The 23120-nt window shown below is 37.7% G+C and overlaps 1 protein-coding gene across 1 annotated transcript; it reads left to right on the forward strand.

Moving 5' to 3' along the window:
• The first annotated feature begins 605 nt into the window (after window positions 1-605).
• Window positions 606-23059, forward strand: LOC119796610 (phosphatidylinositol 4,5-bisphosphate 3-kinase catalytic subunit alpha isoform-like). Its single transcript, XM_038305240.1, has 28 exons — window positions 606-926; window positions 4002-4130; window positions 4439-4542; window positions 4620-4782; window positions 4857-5066; window positions 5253-5320; window positions 7064-7192; window positions 7511-7564; window positions 7653-7762; window positions 7844-7985; window positions 10058-10143; window positions 10242-10347; window positions 10644-10796; window positions 10928-11059; window positions 12577-12701; window positions 14756-14837; window positions 15836-16000; window positions 16078-16181; window positions 16273-16372; window positions 17193-17264; window positions 17350-17456; window positions 17615-17736; window positions 17837-17915; window positions 17999-18169; window positions 18328-18445; window positions 18523-18674; window positions 18767-18915; window positions 19817-23059. The coding sequence occupies exons 2-28, from the start codon at window positions 4046-4048 to the stop codon at window positions 19939-19941; spliced, it is 3213 nt and encodes a 1070-aa protein (XP_038161168.1). The 5' UTR covers window positions 606-926; window positions 4002-4045; the 3' UTR covers window positions 19942-23059.
• Window positions 23060-23120: the final 61 nt, after the last annotated feature.

Raw genomic sequence — 23120 nt, forward strand, 5'->3', positions numbered from 1 at the left:
CTGGCAGTTAATTTAGTATCAGGTGGGATAAAGAGAATTTGTTTCGCACAATTACATCTGCAAAAAGACATCCTAGTCCACAATTGCGTAGGGGACCCACCAGGCGTCAGCGACAGGGCCCCTAAGCAACTGCAGTGTCTGCTTACTGATAGTAACGCCCTTGGCATGGATCAAAAGCAAAAAAGATGTAACTATAGCCTCTGACCTCCTACCATGAATTCTAAGAATATTGAAATTGATTATGACTATAATTTTCGTTTACAAAAAGCTAATCAGGGAGGGTTTGAAAAAAAAAAAAAAAAACTTAATGGCTCTTTCACAATTTTTCCAGTCCAGAGATTCTTCAAAATAATTTTCAACAGAGCATCATATAAAAAAAGACATACTGTGTTTACTGGTAAAACATTTATTGATTTATATTAATTTATGTTTAGAATTATTTTTAATATTCGAGCAGGGATTCAAACACTGGTCAGATTTTTGGAAATTTTTTCCAAAATTCTAAGATAATATTTGACAGGCAAAGCGCTCTTCTCTCTTTAAAAGGCTGCTGGCCCTTTAAGATAGGGAGAGGACAGGATGAGCCATACCTCACCCCCCCCTCCCCAGCGCTTCATCCACCCTCCTCCTCCTCAAACACATTGTTCTGCGGCTGCCGGCGAGAAACCGGCTCCCCTCCCGCTGATGCTGGACAACAAGCAGAGCCGCTGTCAGACAGACAGACACACCGTTTGACAGATCATCCAGCAGACCAACGGAGATCACCTCCACCCGCGGTGTCTCACATCCCGCATCTCTTTGTGCGGGTTCGACTGCTCTTAAGGGGTGAAGACAAAGACAGAAAGACACGCTGGCGACCCGACGCGCGGACAAGGAGACGCTATGAGTGGAGGCACGCGCCATGGGAGCGGAGGACACGCGCTCAGGTGAATGATAGGGTTAGACAGGAGCGGAACAAAGACAGTCCGCCTGTCATGTCTCCGTGCGTCCGTCTGTAAGCTCCATCCTCGCGGATGCTGCGCTGCTGTTGTCATGGTAACCATCTCTGAGTCTGAGGTCACGACAAAGTGGGGGTTGATGGGGGGGTTGGGGGGCTTGAGATTCTACTTAGCTTTAAGCAAACAAGTGACGTCACCAAGCCCTGTCAATCAATCATGTGTCCACAGGTAAATCCATAAGCACGTGACCTCTATCTGTCGTAAAATTTTACTTTTTAATATATTTAATTTGATCAAAACAGAAAAAGAATTAAACAGTATTATTTTAGGGCTTTTTTATGACTGATTTATTATCCTGTCATAAAAAAAAAAAAAAAAAAAACAACTTTACAGTTTTAAAGTTTACAACCCTCTATGTAGAAAAAAATATGTTATTGGCAACAGCAGAAGTTTGTTTCAAGGTGTTTCATCATATATGAACTGAGATATTTCCCCACCTCTTCATCAGAACATTAACAAAGGCTAAATATCTTATGATCATTTTTTTTATAACATCAATCCAGACTTTGTAGTTTTTTTTTTACCCAACTCTTTTCTAAAAAAAAAACAAAAAACAAAAACATACATGAAAGAGTTTAGTTCCAGTTTGTTTTCCTAATGTCAACCCACTTGTTTGTTGTAAATATCCCCAGAAAATTGTAAACAATGTTTCTGTGTGAGAACCTTTTCTCCTTTAAATCAGTTGGTCAACAGGAAGTGTGTGAAGGAAGGAAGCTGACTTCCCCTCACACAGAGGCCCACACAGTCACACACAGCGGCTCTTGTTTCCCTGTGTGTGTCTTTGCATGTACGAGTCTGTTGGTGTGTTGGGTGGGTGTGTGAGTGTGTGTCCTACTTCCTTCCTTTGTTTGACGGCTTCATCCTAAAAACACACAGTTGAGACAATGAGGCCTGCTGATATGTTTCGAAAGCTCTGGATGTTGAAGACAAATTAGAAATATGTATAAATACAAACATGAGGCCAAAGCAACAGGAAGATGAAGTAGTTTGCTATTAAACTAAATTAGCATAATAAAACACACATTTATGATCAAAATGAGACAATCAGTTGTTATTTGTCATCTGTCTTTTAATAACAACATATAGAAAAGAACATTTCTAAACATTCAAGATTATTTACATTATAAGTTTATCTTTTCATGTAACATTTTCTGCCTTTTTTCTCTTTTTTTTATTCAAAATTCAAAATCTACTTTAATTATAAACATTCAGGTCCTTTTTCAACCTTTTATCAATTATCCACTTTAAAGCGACACATTATGAGAAGCTTCTTATAAATAATAGCTGTTAAAAAGAGGCGTTGACGAGTAAAGCTGTGTAATGTTCGACAGTTTTTTACAGGATGTTTGACCTGGGTTTAACTCTCTACTCATGTTCCTCTTCATATGGTGTGGGAAATGACTTATGTGGTTTAATGTTCTGTTGATAGGATTACATCAGAGCAGCTAGATCCACTTAAACCAATGAAATTCTTCCAGAAAGATCTGGACTGAAAGCTGGCGAAACGTAAACAACGTTTTTTTTTTATTATTTGTTTGTTTATAAAGTCAAATACAGCGTTCTGGTGCCACTTCACACAAAAAGAGCCTTGACCAACCAGACGTAAATGGATGCATGAGCTCTCTCTGTAATACCGATGACTCCACATCAGTTTTAGCCTCAAACCTGTGCAGGTCAGCCATAATCGGAAGGTAGATTCCTGACCAATAAAACCCCAAAGGCTAGCCTTACAATAAAAAAAAACAGAAAGTTATAATCTTTCTTATCTTTGGATTGTAGACCTAGACTTTTTCTACATTTACCCTTTTCCCCTTTAGTCAGCAACTACTGACAGCTAACATGGCAGCTTTATGGTTAATTGTGAAATATAGTAGATAGGCAAATTCACATGGAATCAAATTCCCCTTGAACCTTGGTGGAGTTTTCCATCATGGAACCATACACTTTATAATGTTTTTACAGCTACATCAAAGTGCATGATTTTAAAACAAAAAGCAGATGATGCATGTCTCTTTAAATATTCATACAAATCAAAAAAAGTAAAGTGTGCAGCTGTATATTGCCTTAATGAGAATTTTTTTTTTCTCAAACTGCAGCTAGAGGTCTTTAAATATGTTTTGCTCTAAACATTTCCATTGATCATCTATTGGTAGATGAACCTAACCTGGGACTCAGTTTTTTTTCCTACCCAGTATAGCTTCATTTAAATGAATATCCTATGTAGTTCTATTCATCTGCTGATAGGGACTAGTCTCCCTGCCAAAACAATATTTTGTAAACAAATTGCTGTGTCCTGCTTTAAACTCCTCCAGATTAAGATAATAATAACATGACCTAGCCTGGGGCAAAGTCAAGACCCAGATTAAAAGAAAAATGTCAGAGCATTTTCATAATCATAGCTGTGCTCATAATAATTTTGCTATTTCTACAAATTTGTAAACATGATCTACATTTTCTATGTATTTCAGGAAATTAAAAACACTTTTCAATTTTGATGGCAGTAGTTGGCCAGGAGATAGAGTTATAGCATTTTGACTAGGAGTAAAAATGTAGTAGACGCAGAGACCAAACAGAGTCTTTCAAAATGTTGCCTCAGACTCGTTTTAAACACTAGTGTGTGTGTGTTCTTTGGTTTTCTCTGTTTCCATACTGGAATTCAATTTGACTCAAACTGAAGGCTGTTTTCTGCAATATTTTAATCCATTACATTAAATGGGGCTGAATACTGATGCTTTAGTTTTCTGATTTAAAAAAAAAATTCTAAATTTGTATGTTTTAAGGAAGTCTAAAGATCATATATCTGTGTGATCTGGCTTTTAGGTTATTTCATGTTCTGTTCTCTTTTTAATTTTTTAAATACTATGTTGGGTTTTGTGTTTAAACAAAACTTCCAAACATTTCTGCTCTTGTCTTTTTTTATGATGCAACATCATTTAAAATCAGTAACTTAAAAAAAAAGAATCAAATGGGAAGTAAATTCACCTCACCTGTCTGTCTATCTAGGTAGCCCTGTGCTGAGGTGTGGAAGCTGGTGATTGGTGGTTACCATGGTACCCCGGCCTTCATCAGGGGAGCTATGGGGACTCCATCTGATGCCCCCGAGGATTCTGGTGGACTGCTGCCTCCCCAATGGTAACAGCCTTCTTATGTTTCTCTACACACATATGTATATTTTTAAAGTATTCTCTGCATTATTTTCTGTTTTTATGTGCATCAGGCACCAAAATAGAGCTAAATCATCTGACAGTATATATAGATGTGATGTGTGGTTTTGCATTTCTTCAGCCTTTCTCTATTCTCTACATGTTTCAATTTAATTAAATCATCCAATTACAGAAGTACCAATATTTTTTTTATATATTTTTTTTTATTCGATCTGACAGAGTTTTCGCCTTTACCTTGCTTTACTAGTGTTTAATCTCTATATATTTGTTGAACAGGTATGATGGTGAGCCTGGAGTGCCTCAGAGAAACTCCCCTCATCAACATAAAGCAGCAGCTCTTCATCGAGGCCAGGAAGTATCCACTCTACCACCTGTTGCAGGTACGATGTTCTTCTCTTTCTACTCCCCGGCCTCTACACGTGACAGACTGAAGCGCTGACCTCTCCACTCTAATTAGGAGGAGTCATGCTACATCTTTGTGGGCGTGACCCAGGAGGCTGAGAGGGAGGAGTTTTACGATGAGACACGAAGGTTGTGCGACCTGCGACTGTTTCACCCCATCCTGAAGGTCATCGAGCCGTTGGGGAACCGTGAGGAGAAGATCCTAAACCGAGAGATTGGTAGGACAAATGTTCTCTGTGACGCAACAACCAATGATGCTGTCTTCCAAAATAAGACTTTCTGTTTTTTTTAGGTTTTGCCATTGGGATGCCAGTGTGTGAATTTGAGATGATGAAGGACCCAGAGGTTCAGGACTTCCGGCGCTCGATACTGAGCGTGTGCAGAGAGGCCATGGAGGAGAGGGAGGGGGGTGGGGCGCATACCCAGGCACTCTATGTGTACCCCCCCAATGTGGAGTCCAGTCCTCATCTGCCACAGCACATCTATAGCAAGCTGGACAAAGGTGCTGAAGCAGTTCTTCTGTTGGGTTCTGGATCCAGTTTTAGAAGGCCACAAGTCTGACTATATACTCCTGTGCATCTTAATTAATCCAGTCTGTTTCACCAGACACTTTCAAAACCTCACTGATTCTGTCTTTACGTAAATCACTGCTTTTCTGATCTAGCCAGATGTGTATGTCTTTTTGCAGGACGGCTCATAGTGACCATCTGGGTGATTATGTCTCCATCAAACTCTAAGCAGAAATACACTTTAAAGGTAAATCTGGCAAAGTGTTAGTTTTATTCCATGTGACCCAGGTTTCTCACAGCTTTGAGTTTGGGACTAAAAAAGACCAGAATCATCAGTGATCTGCCCAGACCTGTATCCAGCAAACAGAAAAATCTAATCTTTTCCTGTTTCATGAACACATCATTGGTTAGTGCAGAGGTTGCAGTAACAGCAATCTGGTGTAAAGATATTATTTAATGAATAAGATTCAAATTTAGTTAAGTAAATTAAAATAAAAGTCTATTTAACATGCCTCAATATGCCTGTAGTTTACTTAGTCTGCAAGACATAGTTTTTCGCTAGATAATAGCAAAGCTTTTTACAGAAAGGAAGTTTAATTCATATTTTTGAGATCTTAACCGTTAACCATCGGAGGAATACTGAAAACTTTATGTATATCTTGGAGTAAAAAATCTACATTCTTTAGCAAAGGCACTGCAATTGTAGTAATACTCATATGCTAACCATGCTAATCCAAACCTATTAGATGTTTAATGGCATTTAAAATATGCCCATCAGCATTCTGTCTCAGTTCTAATATATTATTAAAACATTGGTTTATAAGGACACCCTTAGTTGCAGAGTGATGTCATCTTTGCTTTTAAATTAAAATACCTAATGATGCTCAGGGCGGAAAGGCCAGACAATCTTATTTCAGATGCTGATGTAATGTTTTATGAGTGTTATCATAAGTAAATCAATATCAGCTGTGAGCTGTCATCTGAAATGTGTCAAAAATGCTTGAAGCACACATTTTTCTTACCATGTTCATAAATTATACAACCATGTGTCAAAACTGAAACAGTGTATCATTAGATTTAGCAGAGGCAATAGACAGATTTTGATTTAGATAATGGGTCTAGGAAGAGATTGATGTATTTAGTGTTGGATAACTTCTATCTTCTACATCCCTTGGTAGTGAAATCAGGAAGTAGTACAATTTAAACATTAGTTACATGGAATTCTGATGCAATGAAGGACCAGAATGATCATACATATTTGTTTGTAATTTTTAGATGCTTGGATATTATTCATGACAGATTAAATGGCTTTTTCATTTAGCAGCCCTTTGCTGATTTTTCAGGGTTTTACATAATAAAGAAAATAATTTAAAAGCTTAAATTAATTAAAGATAGCTTGAAATTACTATAGAAAAGTGCCATTATTTAGTAACCCCCATTATAATATACATGTAATTAATAAGCAGATTTTGGGAGAGGAATACTGTCATTAAACGAATGGCTAGCAAAAGGTATTTGACTTGAGTTTTTTTATTTCTGTGTTTGACGACACTTAAAAGAGTTTCAGAATTATCTCAAATGTTTTTTGTTTTTAAAAAAAAAAGAATATGTCACTTAAACTGTTAAACAAAGCTTTTAAGTGAGTAATGCCAGCTGCAGTCCATCACAATTTTTGAGCATCATAAAAAGTACTTTCTTTTTCAAAATAAGAGTCTCAAATATAGAAACATGATTTCAAGTGTAAAGCCCTCGCTTTCCTAGCTTGTGCTAATAAATAATGCAAAATACTCACTAAAAATTGTGATCATCTCAAGACCTAAATACTTCAGCAGTTTGGTTTAGTGGGACTTTGTGTTAATTTAAATCTTTTATATTTGTAGCTCTGTAATATCTGAGCATATTAACCTCAATCCAGATTTTCAATGCAGCTTAAACATGTTCTTATTTAGAAAGAAAAGAGTTTAATCTGTCATATTAACTCTGTGTCCAGGTGAGCCACGACAGTTTACCAGAGCAGCTAATCGCAGAGTCCATCAGGAAGAAGAGTCGATCGATGCACCTGTCCCCTCAGCAGCTCCGTCTCTGTGTGCAGGAGTACCAGGGCCAGTACATCCTTAAGGTATACCTGGCTGTTCCATCTATTTCTGTCAGCTATCTGTCAATATACCTGCCCACCTGTCAGTTCATCCACCTGCCTACCAGCACACCTGTCTGATTGTCCATCCACCTGTCAGTCAGGGTCCGGGAGAACCAGGACCAGTACATCCTCAAGGTACACCTGGTTTTCTGACCCGCCCATTTATTAACTTATACACCTTTCTGTCTGACGTTACTGTTTCGCATCTCCAAATGTCTCACCTACTTGTGTCTCTTTGTCCTACTTCCCCTCTGCCACCTGTGTCCATGTAACTCAGAGGGCTCTCTATGTGTCTCTCAGGTCTGCGGCTGCGATGAGTATCTCTTAGAGAATTTCCCCCTCAGTCAGTATAAGGTAATTAGCTTAAATATTCAGCTTGCTTTTTCTACTTGTCCGAGTCTTCCCAATTATCTCCATCTGCAACTCGCCTCTCTGTCTGCAGTACATCCGCTCCTGTATCATCGTTGGACGTCTTCCTCACTTAATGCTCGTGTCCAAAGACAGCCTCTACTCGCAGCTTCCAGCCTCAGGCTTCGTCACGCCTTCCTACAGGTACAAGCCAGTTGAATTATATGTGACGACCTATTAGGAACAGATACTGCAGCGGGTGTCAAGCTAATGTCTGTGTTTCAGTCGGAGGACACCCCAGCCATCTCCCTGTCCAGGTGGAGGTGATGGATCTCCTCCCCGCTCCCTCTGGGCCTTTAACACTCTGCTCAGAGTCCGACTGCTCTGTGCCACCTACGTCAACGTAAACATCCGGGACATTGACAAGGTACCTCTGACCACTGTCCATTAATCTCCCTACTTAACCTCTTTTGTCTCTTTCCATTTGTATGCTGTTTGTCTACGTCATTGTCTGTTTCTGATCTAAGTTGTCTATGTCGGCTAAATCAAAGTCAACATTTAGATAATTCAAGCAGGTTTAGAGTTCAATAATCTCCCTATCCTCTGTTTTTTTGAGGTGTCCCCTCTGTTTTCTGGGCGGCTTAAAAATAACTTGAGTTCATTTGTCTGCCCAAAACTCTAACCCTTTGTCACCCTCTGTAACTGTTCTTAGTTTTAATCTATTTTTCTTATTCTACTTTTAGTGTTCTACATTCTCCTAAGCATTTAACCACAGGGAAAATGTCACTAAGCAGTGGCATATTTCCTCACCAATTTTTTTAGTGCGTTATCTGATTTTTCATAAAGCAGATCCCTCTAAATGCACACAGATAACAGATAACTCCGATCCAAACGGCTTAAAGTTATTTTTGCACCACTCTCACAGTTGTCCTCGATTCAAAGACAGCAGGTGCAGAAGTGATCAAAGGTACAAAGAAAAATGTTTCTTCATCGCCAGTTTGAGCTCCTGGCAAGATCAAGGCACTCCTCAAAACTGGAAGGATTAAAGCTCCCTTTTAGCAGGGAGAATCATGCTTGAGATAATATTTCTACATCTGTAAGGGATGTTAAGGGATGGTTGGTTTTAATGCGCAGACAGATTACAAAAGACAGTGGAATAATTCAACACTAACTCCAGTCCTGCAATGCAAAGATGTCTCTACTTCAACAGACCTAAGTCAACTAATCTGGCTAATATTAGCATTTGGTTGACATGTCTAAAAGCGGCACCATAACAGCCTTTGAGGACTTAGAGATGCCTTATTTATGCATAAAAAATGACTTTTATTGTTTCAGATTGTAAGGGAATTAACATTTTCAGTGTAAAAATAAGCAATTTGATAATCTTTGCTGTATATTGTCTGTATAAGCCTATATTTTTATTATTGCGATTCAATCATATTATTTCTATTCAATGCATAGAGTGAATAGTACAAAATAGCAGGGTTCTTAGATCCTATTTCAATGAAACCAGATCTTTAAGGATGTTTACCTGAGCTGATGCCTTATATTCCTCCCCAATTGTAAAAGCCCTGTTGAGTTCCTCCTCAGTAGTGAGTTCAAAACATGCGGGAGGTTCATTTGACTTCTTTCAAATGTGCACTAATTGAAATGGCATTGATCCATTTTCGTTGTTGTCTAAAATGTATTGAGAAGAACTTTGGAGAAATTGTCTGAATAAATATCAGCCACAAATCCCTGGATGAGTGGATTCATTATTCTTTGTCTCTTGCAAATAGCTCTGATCTCAAAGAATCAGTTGTTATTTCCTCTAGATTTATTTTTCAGATAACTGCATTATATTAAGACTTCCTCCCAAACACTTGATTATTTCATTTTCAAAATTCAGATAGTCCTCCATGACAAAGAGACATACTTTCCATGGTAGTTTAACATCCAACTTTCACACGTAGTTTTTAAATGTACATGAAGGCACAGGGTATCTTTTCTCCAGCATTTAAGTTCCCATTATCTGTTCCATTTCCATCCTTAACAAACAAACAGAATATTATCTAAATCTTTGTTAAACACTCCCATGAACCTTATCTTTCTGTGTCCTCAGTCTCTGTCCTTATTTCCTGTCTTCAGTTTTAAATCTGTCTTCCACTGTGTGTCCTTCCTCTGTCTCCTCAGGTTGTCTTTGTCTATTTCCTCTCATGTTCTCGTCACGTGATCACTCACAGTCAAGGTACTTTGATGCTGTGAAGCTCAGTGTTGTGATTCTGCATCTCTGAGATTGTTACTCTCTTTCTAACAGTGGTTTTTTTAGACTCTGTGTTACGTTAAACTTTGTTTTTTGGGGGTGAAGCTCCTACATGGGTGCCTGTGAAGAAACTTCAGTAGTTTATAAACACAGAAAATTAATTTATTATCGTTTTTTCACTATATCGAAGAAGGTTTTGAATGGGTTTTTCTGAAATTATGGTATCTTCCTTACCTAAATTGTGTATTTGTGTGTAGATATACGTCAGGACAGGTATCTATCATGGAGGAGAGCCACTGTGTGAAAACGTCAACACACAGAGAGTTCCCTGCTCCAACCCAAGGTAACGAACCCTATTCTACTGCAGCATACACACTGAAAACACCCAGCAGATACTTGCCAAACCTTGATATTATCCGTCTGATGCATACCTGTGCATAGGTGGAACGAGTGGCTGACCTATGACATTTACCTGGCGGATCTTCCTCGTTCAGCAAGACTCTGTCTCTCGATTTGCTCTGTGAAGGGAAGGAAAGGAGCGAAAGAGGTAGGCAGCATAGACACCTGCACATGGTGAGAGCAAATACTCAGCCATTGAAATCAATGAGAGTATTTTGACTGCCTAAGCAAGTTCACACATAATATGCTTTACTGGGCTGAACCTGTTAACGTAGGTAATCAATACATAACGATTGAACATTAAATGCACCTACTGTAAATTGGAACGAATACAGCTTCTCTACACATGAATTATAAAAAGGAAATTGTGAACTTGTTTGGATGTCCAAAAACCAAAAGAAAAGCAGTTTTAAATCCATCTTCCCTCTCCGTGTCCCCCTGTAGGAGCACTGCCCTCTGGCCTGGGGTAATGTCAGCCTGTTTGACTATATGGATATCCTTGTCTGTGGGAAGATGGCTCTGAGTCTCTGGCCCGTCCCTCATGGCCTTGAAGACCTACTGAACCCCATTGGAGTGGCTGGTTCAAACCCAAATAAGGTAGCTGTGTTTGTTAGCATCCAGTCTGACCTTCCTGTTGTCTGATCAAGGACTAAATTATGCTTGACAATTGGAGAATGAGTGAATGATAATGGCTGACCTGATCAATGCCTTGGCACTGTGCCCTGCAGGAGACCCCCTGTGTGGAGCTGGAGTTCTCACGGTTTAACCAGACAGTTGTGTTTCCTGATGAGCAGCAGATTGAAGAACATGCTAACTGGACCATCAGCAGAGAGCTGGGCTACAACTACTGCCATGGACTGGTAACTTATGAACTGACCTGGTTTAACAGAATTCAGACAGATTGATGTCAAATTGTGTTTAAAATCGAATCCATGCGAATAAACAATGCAAGCCTCTTTGTTAAACAGATCAGGGTCTAAAGGTTACCTCCAACCTAAACCTGGTCGAGAAACTGAAGGGTTCTGTAACCATTAAAATAACATTTGGGTCATTTTTGTTTGGCTAATTTTACAACAACAACATCTACAGCAACCACCAATACACAATTATAGGAAAAGTTCTGTGGCTATTCTTAATATGTGGTCTTTATTTCTTATGTGAAAGACTTATAAAACTATTAATTAAAACATTGAATAAAAAAACCCAGCAGATTCAACAGAGTTATTAAGCAAAGATAAAGCCGTGATTAAAAAAATGCTCTTTTTGAAAAACTGAAAACGGCAACGGATTCAAAAGGAAAATTTTCAAATAAACGTATGAAATTGGCTCTTACCATGTATGAACACCTTTGGTATAAAAGTTTTAACAGTTTTCTGGTTCTGCACATACAGGTCAGTGTAAACACAATGCAAAATGGTAAAATAAAGCAATTTCTCATGGAGAATACATTTGTTCTATATTGTAATGTTAGATTAATATAGGCTCTGAAACAATCTGAATTCTATGCTTCCAATAAAAATAAAGATTTTAATTTGGACACCATGAGTGGCACAATTTGGTTTCCAGTGAGCTTAAGGCCGATTCGCTGCAAGGTCTGAAATTCCTGGTCTGACTTTACTGCCTTATGTAGGAAGCAACAAAATCCTTAGAACAGATGATAGCAAAGAGATCATAATGCAAAGGGACATGTCCAAAAATAGGCACACAACATAAACACATGCATACTAATACCGTCAAGAATGGTGATAGAGCTTTGCTTTACATCCACAGAACCTGGACACAGTGCAGCCTTAAAGAAAGCCATGAAGTCATGTGTAAAGTTAAAAAAATATATATTTAAATGAGAGGCTTACTTAGTCCTACTTACTCATCAGTAGGACATTAATCTCAATTACAAAGACATATAAACAACAAGATGGTCTAAATAAAGAATCAAACGGCAAAATTTCAGACCTCTTGAAGGGAGATGATGGAAATTTGTGGAATATTTCTAGCAACAAATGTCTGATATTCTTGATGGATTATATCGATATTGTTAAAGGGCTTGCCATAAATTGTTCACAACAATTTCAACCTGATGAAGTCAGGTAAAGATGACTTTAATTAAGTGGTGGAGGTTGTTGAACCTCTAAGTAAATAAAGTGTTGTACTTAGTTTTTATACCTTGCTGTTACATGTTAAAATGACCTTGTTGTGCGTTTTTGTCTTGATCTTAGATTTTTATAATTTCTTAGCTAAGTACAGAGCAAAGACATTTATAACTACTAGTATTTGAAATAATGCATTAAGTTTTTTGTCCGATTTATTGGGAATAGATAAATAAAAGTGTTTTTCTCCTGTGAGTGAACTGTTGTTTGTCTTCTTGTCTTTGTCTCAGAGTAGCCGCCTTGCCTGCGACAGCAGCGTTTCAGCCACCGATGCAGAGCAGCTTCGCTCCCTTTGTTCCAAAGATCCTCTGTATGAGCTTTCTGAACAAGAAAAGGACTTCCTCTGGAGACACAGGTGAGTTGTGAACAACATTTCTTCATATAGCTAAAATAGTTTAGGTAATAGAAATGCACCTTAGATATTGTCATCTTCATCTTTCATTTTTTTTAATGCACCATACCTACAACTTTGAACATAAGAGCTATTAAGTAAATTTCTGTCTAGTTTGTAATGTTTGCAATAAAGATCTTGGGTATCATTTTAACCCATTGTGCCTTCTAGCAGGTTTAACTATATAGCATATTGATTTGCCTTCTGTGGACTACAGTCAAAAAAGCCTGATAGCTGCAACCATTTTCATATTCAGCTGTGCATTTGAAATGTGTGCATAAAGTGCTTTGCTTGTGTTGTTAAAAAATTCATGGACGCTCCAGGAAAAGTGGGGTCCTGACCGCAGCATATGTTCCGATGTACATGTCTGCTTTACCACATTAAGACATGATGGAAATGAGTTTTAACAGCATATGCCAGCACTTAGCCTGGCTGTTAGGCTTAAACAGTTTTTTTTATTTTGTTTTGTTTAAGACTGGTCCATGTTAAGCAACTTTTTAAACCCCTCTAAAAATCTCTAATTCAAGCAAAAACAATTGATGTTTTTAAAGTGGGAAAAGTCTATGCTTTGGAACCATTGTTTCCATTTAAGGATTCACTAACTTGTTTTCTGTCCTTTAATCCCAGTTCTTGCCAAATTGCCAAACATGAAAAGCTGAGAAAATGATTGTCCAGCTGAGGTTGTCTCCTTCCTCTACAGAGAACAAATGTTTTTAACTGGTTTTCGTCTTTTTACTTGAGATTTTGACAACGTTGTAAATACTTTGCTTGCTAATTTTTTACCATATTTTTGCTGCAAAAAATATGATGTCCCACTTTCAATTATAGATGTCCCACTTTAACAATATAGTATCTAAAAAATCTGACAAACACATGTCGCCTCGACCAACTTCTCATCTTTCACAGTTGTTTTCTGCGGCGTGCTAGTCATGTATTGTATTCATGATAGTTCGCCTCGCAGGTAGTTTGTAAGATGGGTCACCTTAGGTCGCCTGGAGAACAAGCTTGACCCCATCAGCCTGGCAGCTTGTGGTTATGCAATGAACAAGGATAATAGTTAGCTTGGCTGATAGAGCTGTGCTTATAGCTCCATCCATGTCAGCACGTCTTGTTCGATGTGGTAATTTCACACTACGCCTACTAAGGTTTTAAGACTGATTCGGTCACACCCCCAGATATACTGTACATCGACGCTAAAATATCAAGATGAAAGGCATCATTAGTGTAGACCAAGCTCCCAACCCAACTGTGAGAATAGATTAACTGTGATATTTTATTATCGCTTGATAAGAGTCTGGCGTTAACAGGCTGAGTTAACACCGATAACGACCCACCGCTAGATTTTTTTGTTGTTCTTTTTGTTTTAATCAAAAGATAGTCTTCCTCGATGAGTGGCATAGAAGTACTTTGGTATCTTGTTCCTGAGAAATAGTAAGATGGAAGTAAAGTGGAGGTTTTAAAGACATCAGGGGCTTATCCTGCAAAAATGAAAATGCTTCACTGCTTTGTGTGGTTTAAAATAGTTCGGGAATCAGGTAAAGTGCTTGTTTTCCAGGATATTTTAAGTTCCAGACCAGACTTGGTGTCAAAGATAAGGATTAAGATCAATAAGATAAGATTCAGTTCAGGTGGAAGATGTGAGCTACTTCCATAGTATGGCTGTGTTCAGCCTTAGAGAAAAAGGTGAGTAGCTCTTTAAAACAGCCTTTCAAGTGAGCTAAACCTTAATTGTAGTCATCAGATAGCATCACCTGTTTTAATCACATCAAGTCACAATAGTCAACATTTCTAGAGTAGGTTTATAAAAACTAGGTTTGGAAAAACTAAGAGAGAAGATAAGATATAAGCTATCTTTATACTACTTTTCATACTTTTGTTTTTGTCCGCTGCAGTTTTATTCTACTTTGTGCTTTATGTATATGTATGTGTGCTTTACCTGTTGCTGCTTCTAGCTCTGATTACTTTATTGTCTGTCTCTACCTGTCCATGTCTCCTTGTCTCTGTCTGTCTCTCTGCAGACATTATTGTTTAAACATCCCAGAGTCTCTACCTAAGCTGCTTCTGTCTGTCAAATGGAACTCCAGAGATGAAGTGTCCCAGGTATAAACTCATTGTCACCATCAGGAAGGATCCTCCAAACTGTGCCCTATCCGGGCTTCGATGTATTCAATTATTAACACAGAGAGTGCAATCTGATACCGGAATCGGTTGTAGCCAAGCCCAGACTGCAGAGCCTCAGCAAAACAGCTCATATTCAAGGCACATGGCCAGGCTCCATTCCACAGCAGCCAGAGGAAGTGAATCCACTAATGCCTTTCCTTTGGCTGAATAACTTAGTGGTTTGAGAACAGCTCTACTGACATAGAAAAAGAATAGTTTGATACTCATTTTAGGGCTTTTGTTTCCTTTCTGATTTAAAATTTTAGTCACAGATTTATTTAGGTATTTAAATAAATGAAACATCATTCTATGCACTACCTAATAGTGAAATGTAAAAGTGGTAAAAAGATTATATAATTTACTTAACCATGGAAACTCAGGAGGAAATGCTCAGATCTACAGCTTAGTTTGAAGAATTTGCAGGAAAAACTAATATAAGGTCTGTGAATCACAAATCTTCTCCTAATGAAAAGAGAAAGAATAAGGAAGCTACTACTCAGTGAAGAGGGTTTTGCCAAATAAGAAAAAATGTATAACTTTTTTTCTTCATATAAAACCCTGTATGTCAGATTACACACATTTTAACAATGTAAACACAGAAATCCCACCATAAAGCATTGAGGTGGTATCATCATGCAGTAGGGGCACTTTTCTTGTGAGTTCATGGAAAGATGGATGCAGATAATTTCAAGGAAAGCTGAAAGAAAAAAAAAGAGTCAGAAAAATACCAGACTTCTCATATATCATCATTCAGGATGACAACCCCTAATATGCAGTCATAATGGGTTTAAATGCATCACATAAAAGTATATTCCAGTGTTGCTTGTCTAACTTGTAACATGGCAATACACAGAAATGCTTAAGGCATTGTAGTATGGAATACTTACTTTCAACCTTTTGTTATTACCCATGTCAATGTGTCTCTTCTTCTTCCCCAGATGTACTGCTTACTGAAGGAATGGCCTTTGATGGAGCCAGAGTCAGCTCTTGAGCTGCTGGACTGTAACTTCCCCGATCCAATAGTCAGAGAGTTTGCATTGCGCTGTCTGGTACAGGGCCTGACAGATGACAAGTTGTCACAGTATCTGCTGCAGCTTGTACAAGTAAGCTGACACTGTCCTCAAAGGTGTATTCTTTTTTTTTTATAAAATGACTGCGAACCTAATCTCTGGGCCTTCAGGTATTAAAATATGAGATGTACTTGGACAACCCTCTGGCTCGATTCCTCATCAAGAAAGCTCTGACCAATCAGAGGATAGGACACTTCTTCTTCTGGCACCTGAAGTCAGTGTACATTCCCTGTTTTGAATCTGTAAAGAACTGTAGTTAGCCTGCTGTAAATTCAGGTTGGAATTAACAAGAAGTGTTTTCACAGGTCAGAAATGCACAATAAGACAGTTTCCAGAAGGTTTGGATTGCTGCTGGAGGCTTTCTGTAGAGCCTGTGGGATGTACCTGAAACACTTGAATAGACAGGTAAGCATTCTTTGTGCAACACTAGATCAATTATTAAATATTGATAGAGTTGGCAGTCTTAATCAATATTATATAATCATAGCATACCGTACCCAGGAGCAAATATCCAAACAGCTTTCAGTCTTTGTCAGTTATATGTTTATGAATAATTACCAGATGAAGTGTGGTATTTAGAACAATAGATGGAGTGAACTGGTGCACCAGCATGCACGGCACACATGTACAGAATAAACACAAACAGCTGTGCTCCAAGATAAAGGAATTGAAAAAAAAAAGACCCCTCACCTTCATAAAGTCCAGTAATGTCCACCTTAACCTCTTAGTAAAAATAAAAAAGATGAAAAAAATAACAGGCTACAAGAGGTACATATGTTGCTGCACCATAGAGAATTCCTAATACTACCACACATAATTTAATATTTTTGTTTTTCTCTTATACTTATTTTAAATTATGTTATAACTTTGTTTGTTTATACTTCAGATTTCATATACAAATAAATAAATAAAACATAAGTTTCACTCCACATGCATTTCTTTGATTAGTATTACAGATAATAGCATTTTTTATAATTAAATGCATGGTTTTTATTGATTTTTGCCCTTATTTAGCTATGTATGTCTTTTAAATATGTTTTTTCTTTTTTTGAAATGTAACTATTTCAGAACTTGTTTAAGTCCAAATTACACAAAAATGTAAGAATGGGTTTCAGTTAAAACAAAAATACTCATCCTCTTGTGACCTACCAGGTCAAGTTATTGTACTACTTCAATGGAATACCTAGAAACCAGAACGGTAATTAAAAAAAGAACATTTATGCAGGTGGAGGCCATGGATAAACTGGTGAATCTGACCGACACCTTGAAGCAGGAAAAGAAGGATGAGACTCAGAAGGTATAGAAAATAAGTAATAGCATACTTAATTATTTATTTATTTTTCCTGGCTGTTGATATGTCACTGTACTATTTTGGTGGGTAGACTCAGATGAAATTCCTGGTGGAACACATGTCACGTCCAGACTACATGGAGTCCCTGCAAGGATTTGTATCACCATTAAACCCAGTTCACCAGCTGGGGAACCTCAGGTAAAAAAATAATCAATGTACCATTTAAATAAGGAACAATTCTAAATGTAAACCTCAAATTCTCCCACTGGCCTAACCATTTAAGCATCATACTAGGCTGCACGCCATTATATACCTATGGTGGCTTGCAGCTGTAACACCAGTAGTTGTGGTTGCAGGCTGGAGGAGTGCAGGATCATGTCTTCAGCAAAGCGTCCCCTCTGGCTTAACTGGGAGAACCCAGACATAATGTCTGAGCTGCTCTTCACCAACAATGAAATCATCTTCAAGAATGGGGACGGTAACTAGTTCATTGTTTTAATAGCATGAATTTCACTGCAGAATGCAAACAGGGCTGTTAGGGCATTGAGGTAATGGAGCTCTTTGCTTTTGCATTGCAGATCTGCGTCAAGACATGCTGACGCTGCAGATTATTAAAATCATGGAGAACATCTGGCAGAACCAAGGGCTGGACCTGCGGTGAGAGCCGGTGACATCATCAAACAAAGGGACATTAATAACACATGTACAGTAGCAAACTTTTAAGTGTCTGTTTATTACAGAATGCTGCCTTATGGCTGCCTATCCATCGGGGACCGTGTTGGTCTCATTGAGGTGGTAAAGAACAGCTACACTATCATGCAGATTCAGTGCAAAGGAGGCTTGAAGGGGGCACTGCAGTTCAACTCCAACACGCTTCACCACTGGATCAAAGACAAGAACCACGGAGAGGCGTAAGTACGCCATCTGATTGTAGACCTCATTTTCTATCTTTGGTGGATGTGCATCCATCTGTTTGAGCTCTATCCCCCGGTTTCTTAGTCTTTTAGTAGTGCTTTACTCATCTGTTCTATCTGATATGTTCTTTGTCCCCGTCTCACCTATTTCTTAGGTATGATCGAGCCATTGACCTGTTCACCAGGTCCTGTGCAGGTTACTGCGTTGCTACATTTATTTTGGGTATTGGAGACCGACACAACTCCAACATCATGGTCAAGGAGAACGGACAGGTGGAGCTCTAATCTGTTTTCTTTACCTTTGTCTTTCCTTAGCTCCCCAAAACTAACTAATATTCTACTCCCTTTAGCTGTTCCACATTGACTTTGGCCACTTCCTAGACCACAAGAAGAAGAAATTTGGCTACAAAAGGGAACGTGTGCCTTTTGTGCTGACTCAGGATTTCCTCATTGTCATCAGTAAAGGCATCCAGGAGTCGACCAAGACGAAGGAGTTTGAGAGGTCTTACCTGATCATTGTCTGCAGCATCTGCAGCTGCTTCCAGTGTCTGTATAAGAGCCCTTCTCATCTGTTTTTACTCTTCTTTGATACAGGTTCCAGGAGATGTGCTACAAAGCTTACCTGGCCATCCGACAGCATGCTAGCCTCTTCATCAACCTCTTCTCACTCATGCTGGGTTGTGGAATGCCTGAACTGCAGAGCTTTGATGATATTGCGTACCTTAGGAAGACTCTTGCATTAGGTAAACTGGGAGGGTAGATATTAAGAAGAGAACAGACAGAAATAGAGTCTATAGAAAAGGGGGATATACGTATAGAGAAAAGTGGATTTTAAGAAATTAAAGTAATTTACAAAATGGCAAGTTTTTTTTCTCCATCAGAAGCCAAATTTTTTTCATCAGAAGCAAAATTGGCAATTTGGCTTCTGAAAAAAAAAAAACAAAAAAAACTGGGGAAACTCACTAACTTCAGCATATTATTTGGACTCTGAACCTGGCCACCTCACATTTTCTTAAATCGGTAGATTTGGCACATTCCATAAAACTGGATCTGGTCTAGGCAGAAGGGTTGACGATGGAATAATGAATAATAGAACATCTCCAGTCCTACACCCTTTAGCTTGTTTGATCATTGATCACTTGCAGTATGGGATTTTTTTCAGCTTCTGAAAGAATATCAACTACTTACAGTAAATAAGAATTAAAAAACAAACAGCAATAATAAGTTAAATCTTTATCCTACATGGCTAAAACAACATATCAACCTGTCAGTTTGTTGGTTTTATCTTACACTAGTCCCACTTGCAGGAATGACTAGTGTGACTTCATTAATTACAGCGTGTTTATTTTTCTTTTAACTAACGTTTTTCTAAAAAAAAAAAATCCCCATTAAAAATGAGAAATTAAGCCTTCAGATTAGGGTATACAGATTAGACACACAAGAAAGTGGTTAATTTTGACTTTTACTTAAACAACTGGTATTTGTTATGACAAGAGTGTACAGCAGTCTGCTGGTTTATTATAAATAAGACACAGAAATTTGCACAGAAATGTTGAAGAAAAGAATACTATGATGAAGGAACTAGATCATACACACCACCGTCTTTCTATAAATTCTCCCAACTCACAATCTGTTTTATTTCAGAAAAGAGCCAGCAGGAGGCACTGGAGTACTTCACAAAACAGATGAACGATGCTCATCATGGAGGCTGGAGCACCAAGATGGACTGGATCTTCCACACCATCAGACACATGCCCAACGAACACTGACACACAAAAACACTACTGATACCAACACAACTAAACATATACAACACAGCCCCAGGCATAGACACTGATACCCAGCAGCTTTTTACGAACAAACATGACAAACCCTCAATGTTTCAGACAGACACATCAAACAGTGATTGAAATCACATAAATCCAAATATGCAACCCATCAGACAGAGGTAGCAAACAGAGACCCATGTATACAAGCACACAACCGAAGCACGCATGTGCTTGTTTTCTGCACTAACCCAAACATGAAGATGATAATGATGATGGATTTGTTCAAATCATTTTTTATTTTTATTTTTTGCTTCACCTCATCATGTTGGTGGAACAATTGTCATAGAAACACTAATCTCTCAGGTGTAGAAGTCAGAGAGGTTTCAAAAAGTGCCAAAGGCATGCTGGGAAAAATAAATTAATGATGATGATGTCAACATGTCTACAACTTGATGCAACAGTAGGCCATCTTGCTCTACTAGCTGCAAAATGAGTGAAACTCTTTTAGTGTAGCAAAAAAAAAATAAATAGAATTTTATGAACCAACTGCAGCTTTATTTATGCCTGGGAGGTGAACACTGTGGTCACTGTGAAAGCAATAAAAAACCTCTGATAAGAAATCAGTACTTTGATATTGACAATCAAGGAGTTCTGACAGAGGAGAAGGCAGAGCTGAGTCCTGTGCTGTGAAGCAGCTTCAATTTACATTGATTATTTTAGATTTCTAGATTTTCCAAATAAATGCATAGTATCTAATGGATCACATCAGGAGGGTTATGAACCTGGCTCTCATTCTGTGACGTCAAATCCTTATTTTAGATTGTAGATATCCTAACAGAAATAGGTGACTCTTGAACAAAAGGACCAATCATAATCACCAAAGAAATGTAGCTGGGAAAATGTAGTAATGAGCTAGCAAATTTATTGTTCAAGGCTAATTAATTGTAATCCAAAATTACTTATTCTTTTCTATAGTTTGTCGATGCTGCAATCACAACTACTCTAAATACGTTTCTGGCAAAAACCCAAAAACATTTGAAAGTCCACATTGTATTTTGTTTGCAAAGTAATTTAGCCACACTGGTTTTAGTGTGTTACAGTGAGATCCTGGGTCACACAAAGAGTGTCCCCTACGATTATGTCCTTTAATTGGTACCGAAAAATTGTCTTCTGACGTCTGTTATCTCTTCTAATAATTAATGTCATCAACATGTGTATCCCCTTACATCAGCTGTGAAAATCAGGGGATAGAAATCCGTGCAAACGGCACCAATGTGCTTGTTATAAATTGAGAAGTATCTGTCTATATTGATTTTCTAAAAGAAAATTAAAACCAAGTCTGCTATTTCAGTTTCATTCAAATTAAAAGAGCTTTTGCCTTGTTATAGCAATCCATTTCATAGTGAGTATGCGGAACAATGCCGTTTATCTGAACAATGAGGCAACTCAGCATTGTGCTTATTTCAACTTGTGCATCAACAGTTAGCACATGCTCAGTAGTTACACCACTCTGGAAAGGCAGAGCAAATTTGTACCTATCGTCTCTGTGGTCCTAGCAATAGTTGGTCTTATTTATAGATGCAGCCAGCTCCCTGCCTGACCATGAGAGAAGATTGATTTTTAAAATATATTTTGCATTCTTTGCTTGCCTAACTCTAGAGTCTCCATGCTGCCTTAAATCAATTCAGTAGCCAGTGACCATAAGCCCCAGGCGTGCACTGCCCTTATTGCATGTTGAAACCTAGTAATGATATGTTTGACTGGACCTTTAAGGGTTCTTCTGTGTCCTCACACATTCATTTGTTCAAAACAATATAATGCTACAACTTTGTTTGTTGATCTTTAAAGTGGTGACTGAAGCTGCCTTGCAGCATACATTTTTTTTTTTGCTGTTAGTTACAATGGTGATAACCCTGAGCCAAAAAGAATCAGCTTCCAGATATCAAAAAATACTAATCTAAACCCAAACTTACTTTTAAAACCACTAATTCTGCTTCATGGTGCAGACCTCAGATCAGCTGTGAGCAAAGTCACATAGAGTTTGTCAACATCTCATATATCGTATTTATCTTTAAGTTAAAGCATCTTCTGCCTGAACAATCATTCAAACATTGTCATTTCTTGTTGAAATATATATTTACATCTCTTGGTATGTGGATTTATTTAGATAATTTATCAAATGTAGGTAAACCTGTGCAAGTTTTTTGTTACGTTGTTGAAAATGAGCATTCATATGTCAAAAGACTATAAACGCAGCTAATTACACAATTGTGTTAATTTTTTTGGTGTAAAAATTCCAGCAAAATTTGAGAATGCTGAATCTCTTTTTTTTCATAAACTTGACTCTTTGTATTTATGACTTGTGTCAAAGTGTCAATACTGAAAAGCACATACAGCACAGTAGTAAATACTTTCTAATGAATAAGATACCATCAGGAGGTTTCTCAGGTAAATTCTAAAATAACCTAAAAGCTACAACTCATGAAAACATTTTAGTAGGCTTTTACAGTATTTTACATTTTGTGATATACAATGCCTGGCCAAATAAGCTTTGAACAGCTCAATTTTGAAAAAAACAAAAACAAACAATATATATATATTTAATTTTACAATTCATTCTTCAAACAGCCATGTCACATTAGGTGACAGTTTAAGGACTGTACTGTTGGGCACATTGTATGTATGATGGTCAAAACTGAATGTGGTGAAACTTAAAAATTTGATTGTGACAATTTTGTGGGTCAGTAATGGAATATTTGGTCATTTTAATGTAAGTACCATAAAGAACTCATCTGCATTATTTTCTTCATAACAAATTAAATCTTTAAGCTAGCCAAAACAACAAAAAACGTATCAGACAGCCCCCTTTTTTTTTACATGATCACCATCTTCTGCTTCTTTATACAGTTTAATTCAACCATTCTTGGTGTCCAATATTTTATTATTTATTCATACACATCTTACATAAGTAAATGTTTAAATGTAACAGGTTACCACCTTAATATATTGTAGTAAAAATGATGAACAGATTCTGCACATGTTTGCTTTTTTTGTACAGCGACCTGGGATGACTTTTGTTGTGAATAAGCACTGTCTAAATAAACCTAAATGAACTGAATCAAATGGTTGCATGCTTCCATAATAAATTATATTAAATATTTGATTGTTTAAGGGAGCTT

The sequence above is a fragment of the Cyprinodon tularosa genome, unplaced genomic scaffold (assembly GCF_016077235.1).
Source record: "Cyprinodon tularosa strain WSP-4 unplaced genomic scaffold, ASM1607723v1 ctg553, whole genome shotgun sequence".
NCBI lineage: Eukaryota > Metazoa > Chordata > Actinopteri > Cyprinodontiformes > Cyprinodontidae > Cyprinodon > Cyprinodon tularosa.

Bases quoted from the DNA above. Each gene is read 5' to 3' on its own strand.
- LOC119796610 (XM_038305240.1), top strand. From the start codon at position 4,046: ATGGTACCCCGGCCTTCATCAGGGGAGCTATGGGGACTCCATCTGATG. The intron at 11,060-12,576 runs GTAACTTATGAA...TCTTTGTCTCAG, and splicing joins ACAACTACTGCCATGGACTG to AGTAGCCGCCTTGCCTGCGA. The intron at 12,702-14,755 runs GTGAGTTGTGAA...GTCTCTCTGCAG, and splicing joins GACTTCCTCTGGAGACACAG to ACATTATTGTTTAAACATCC.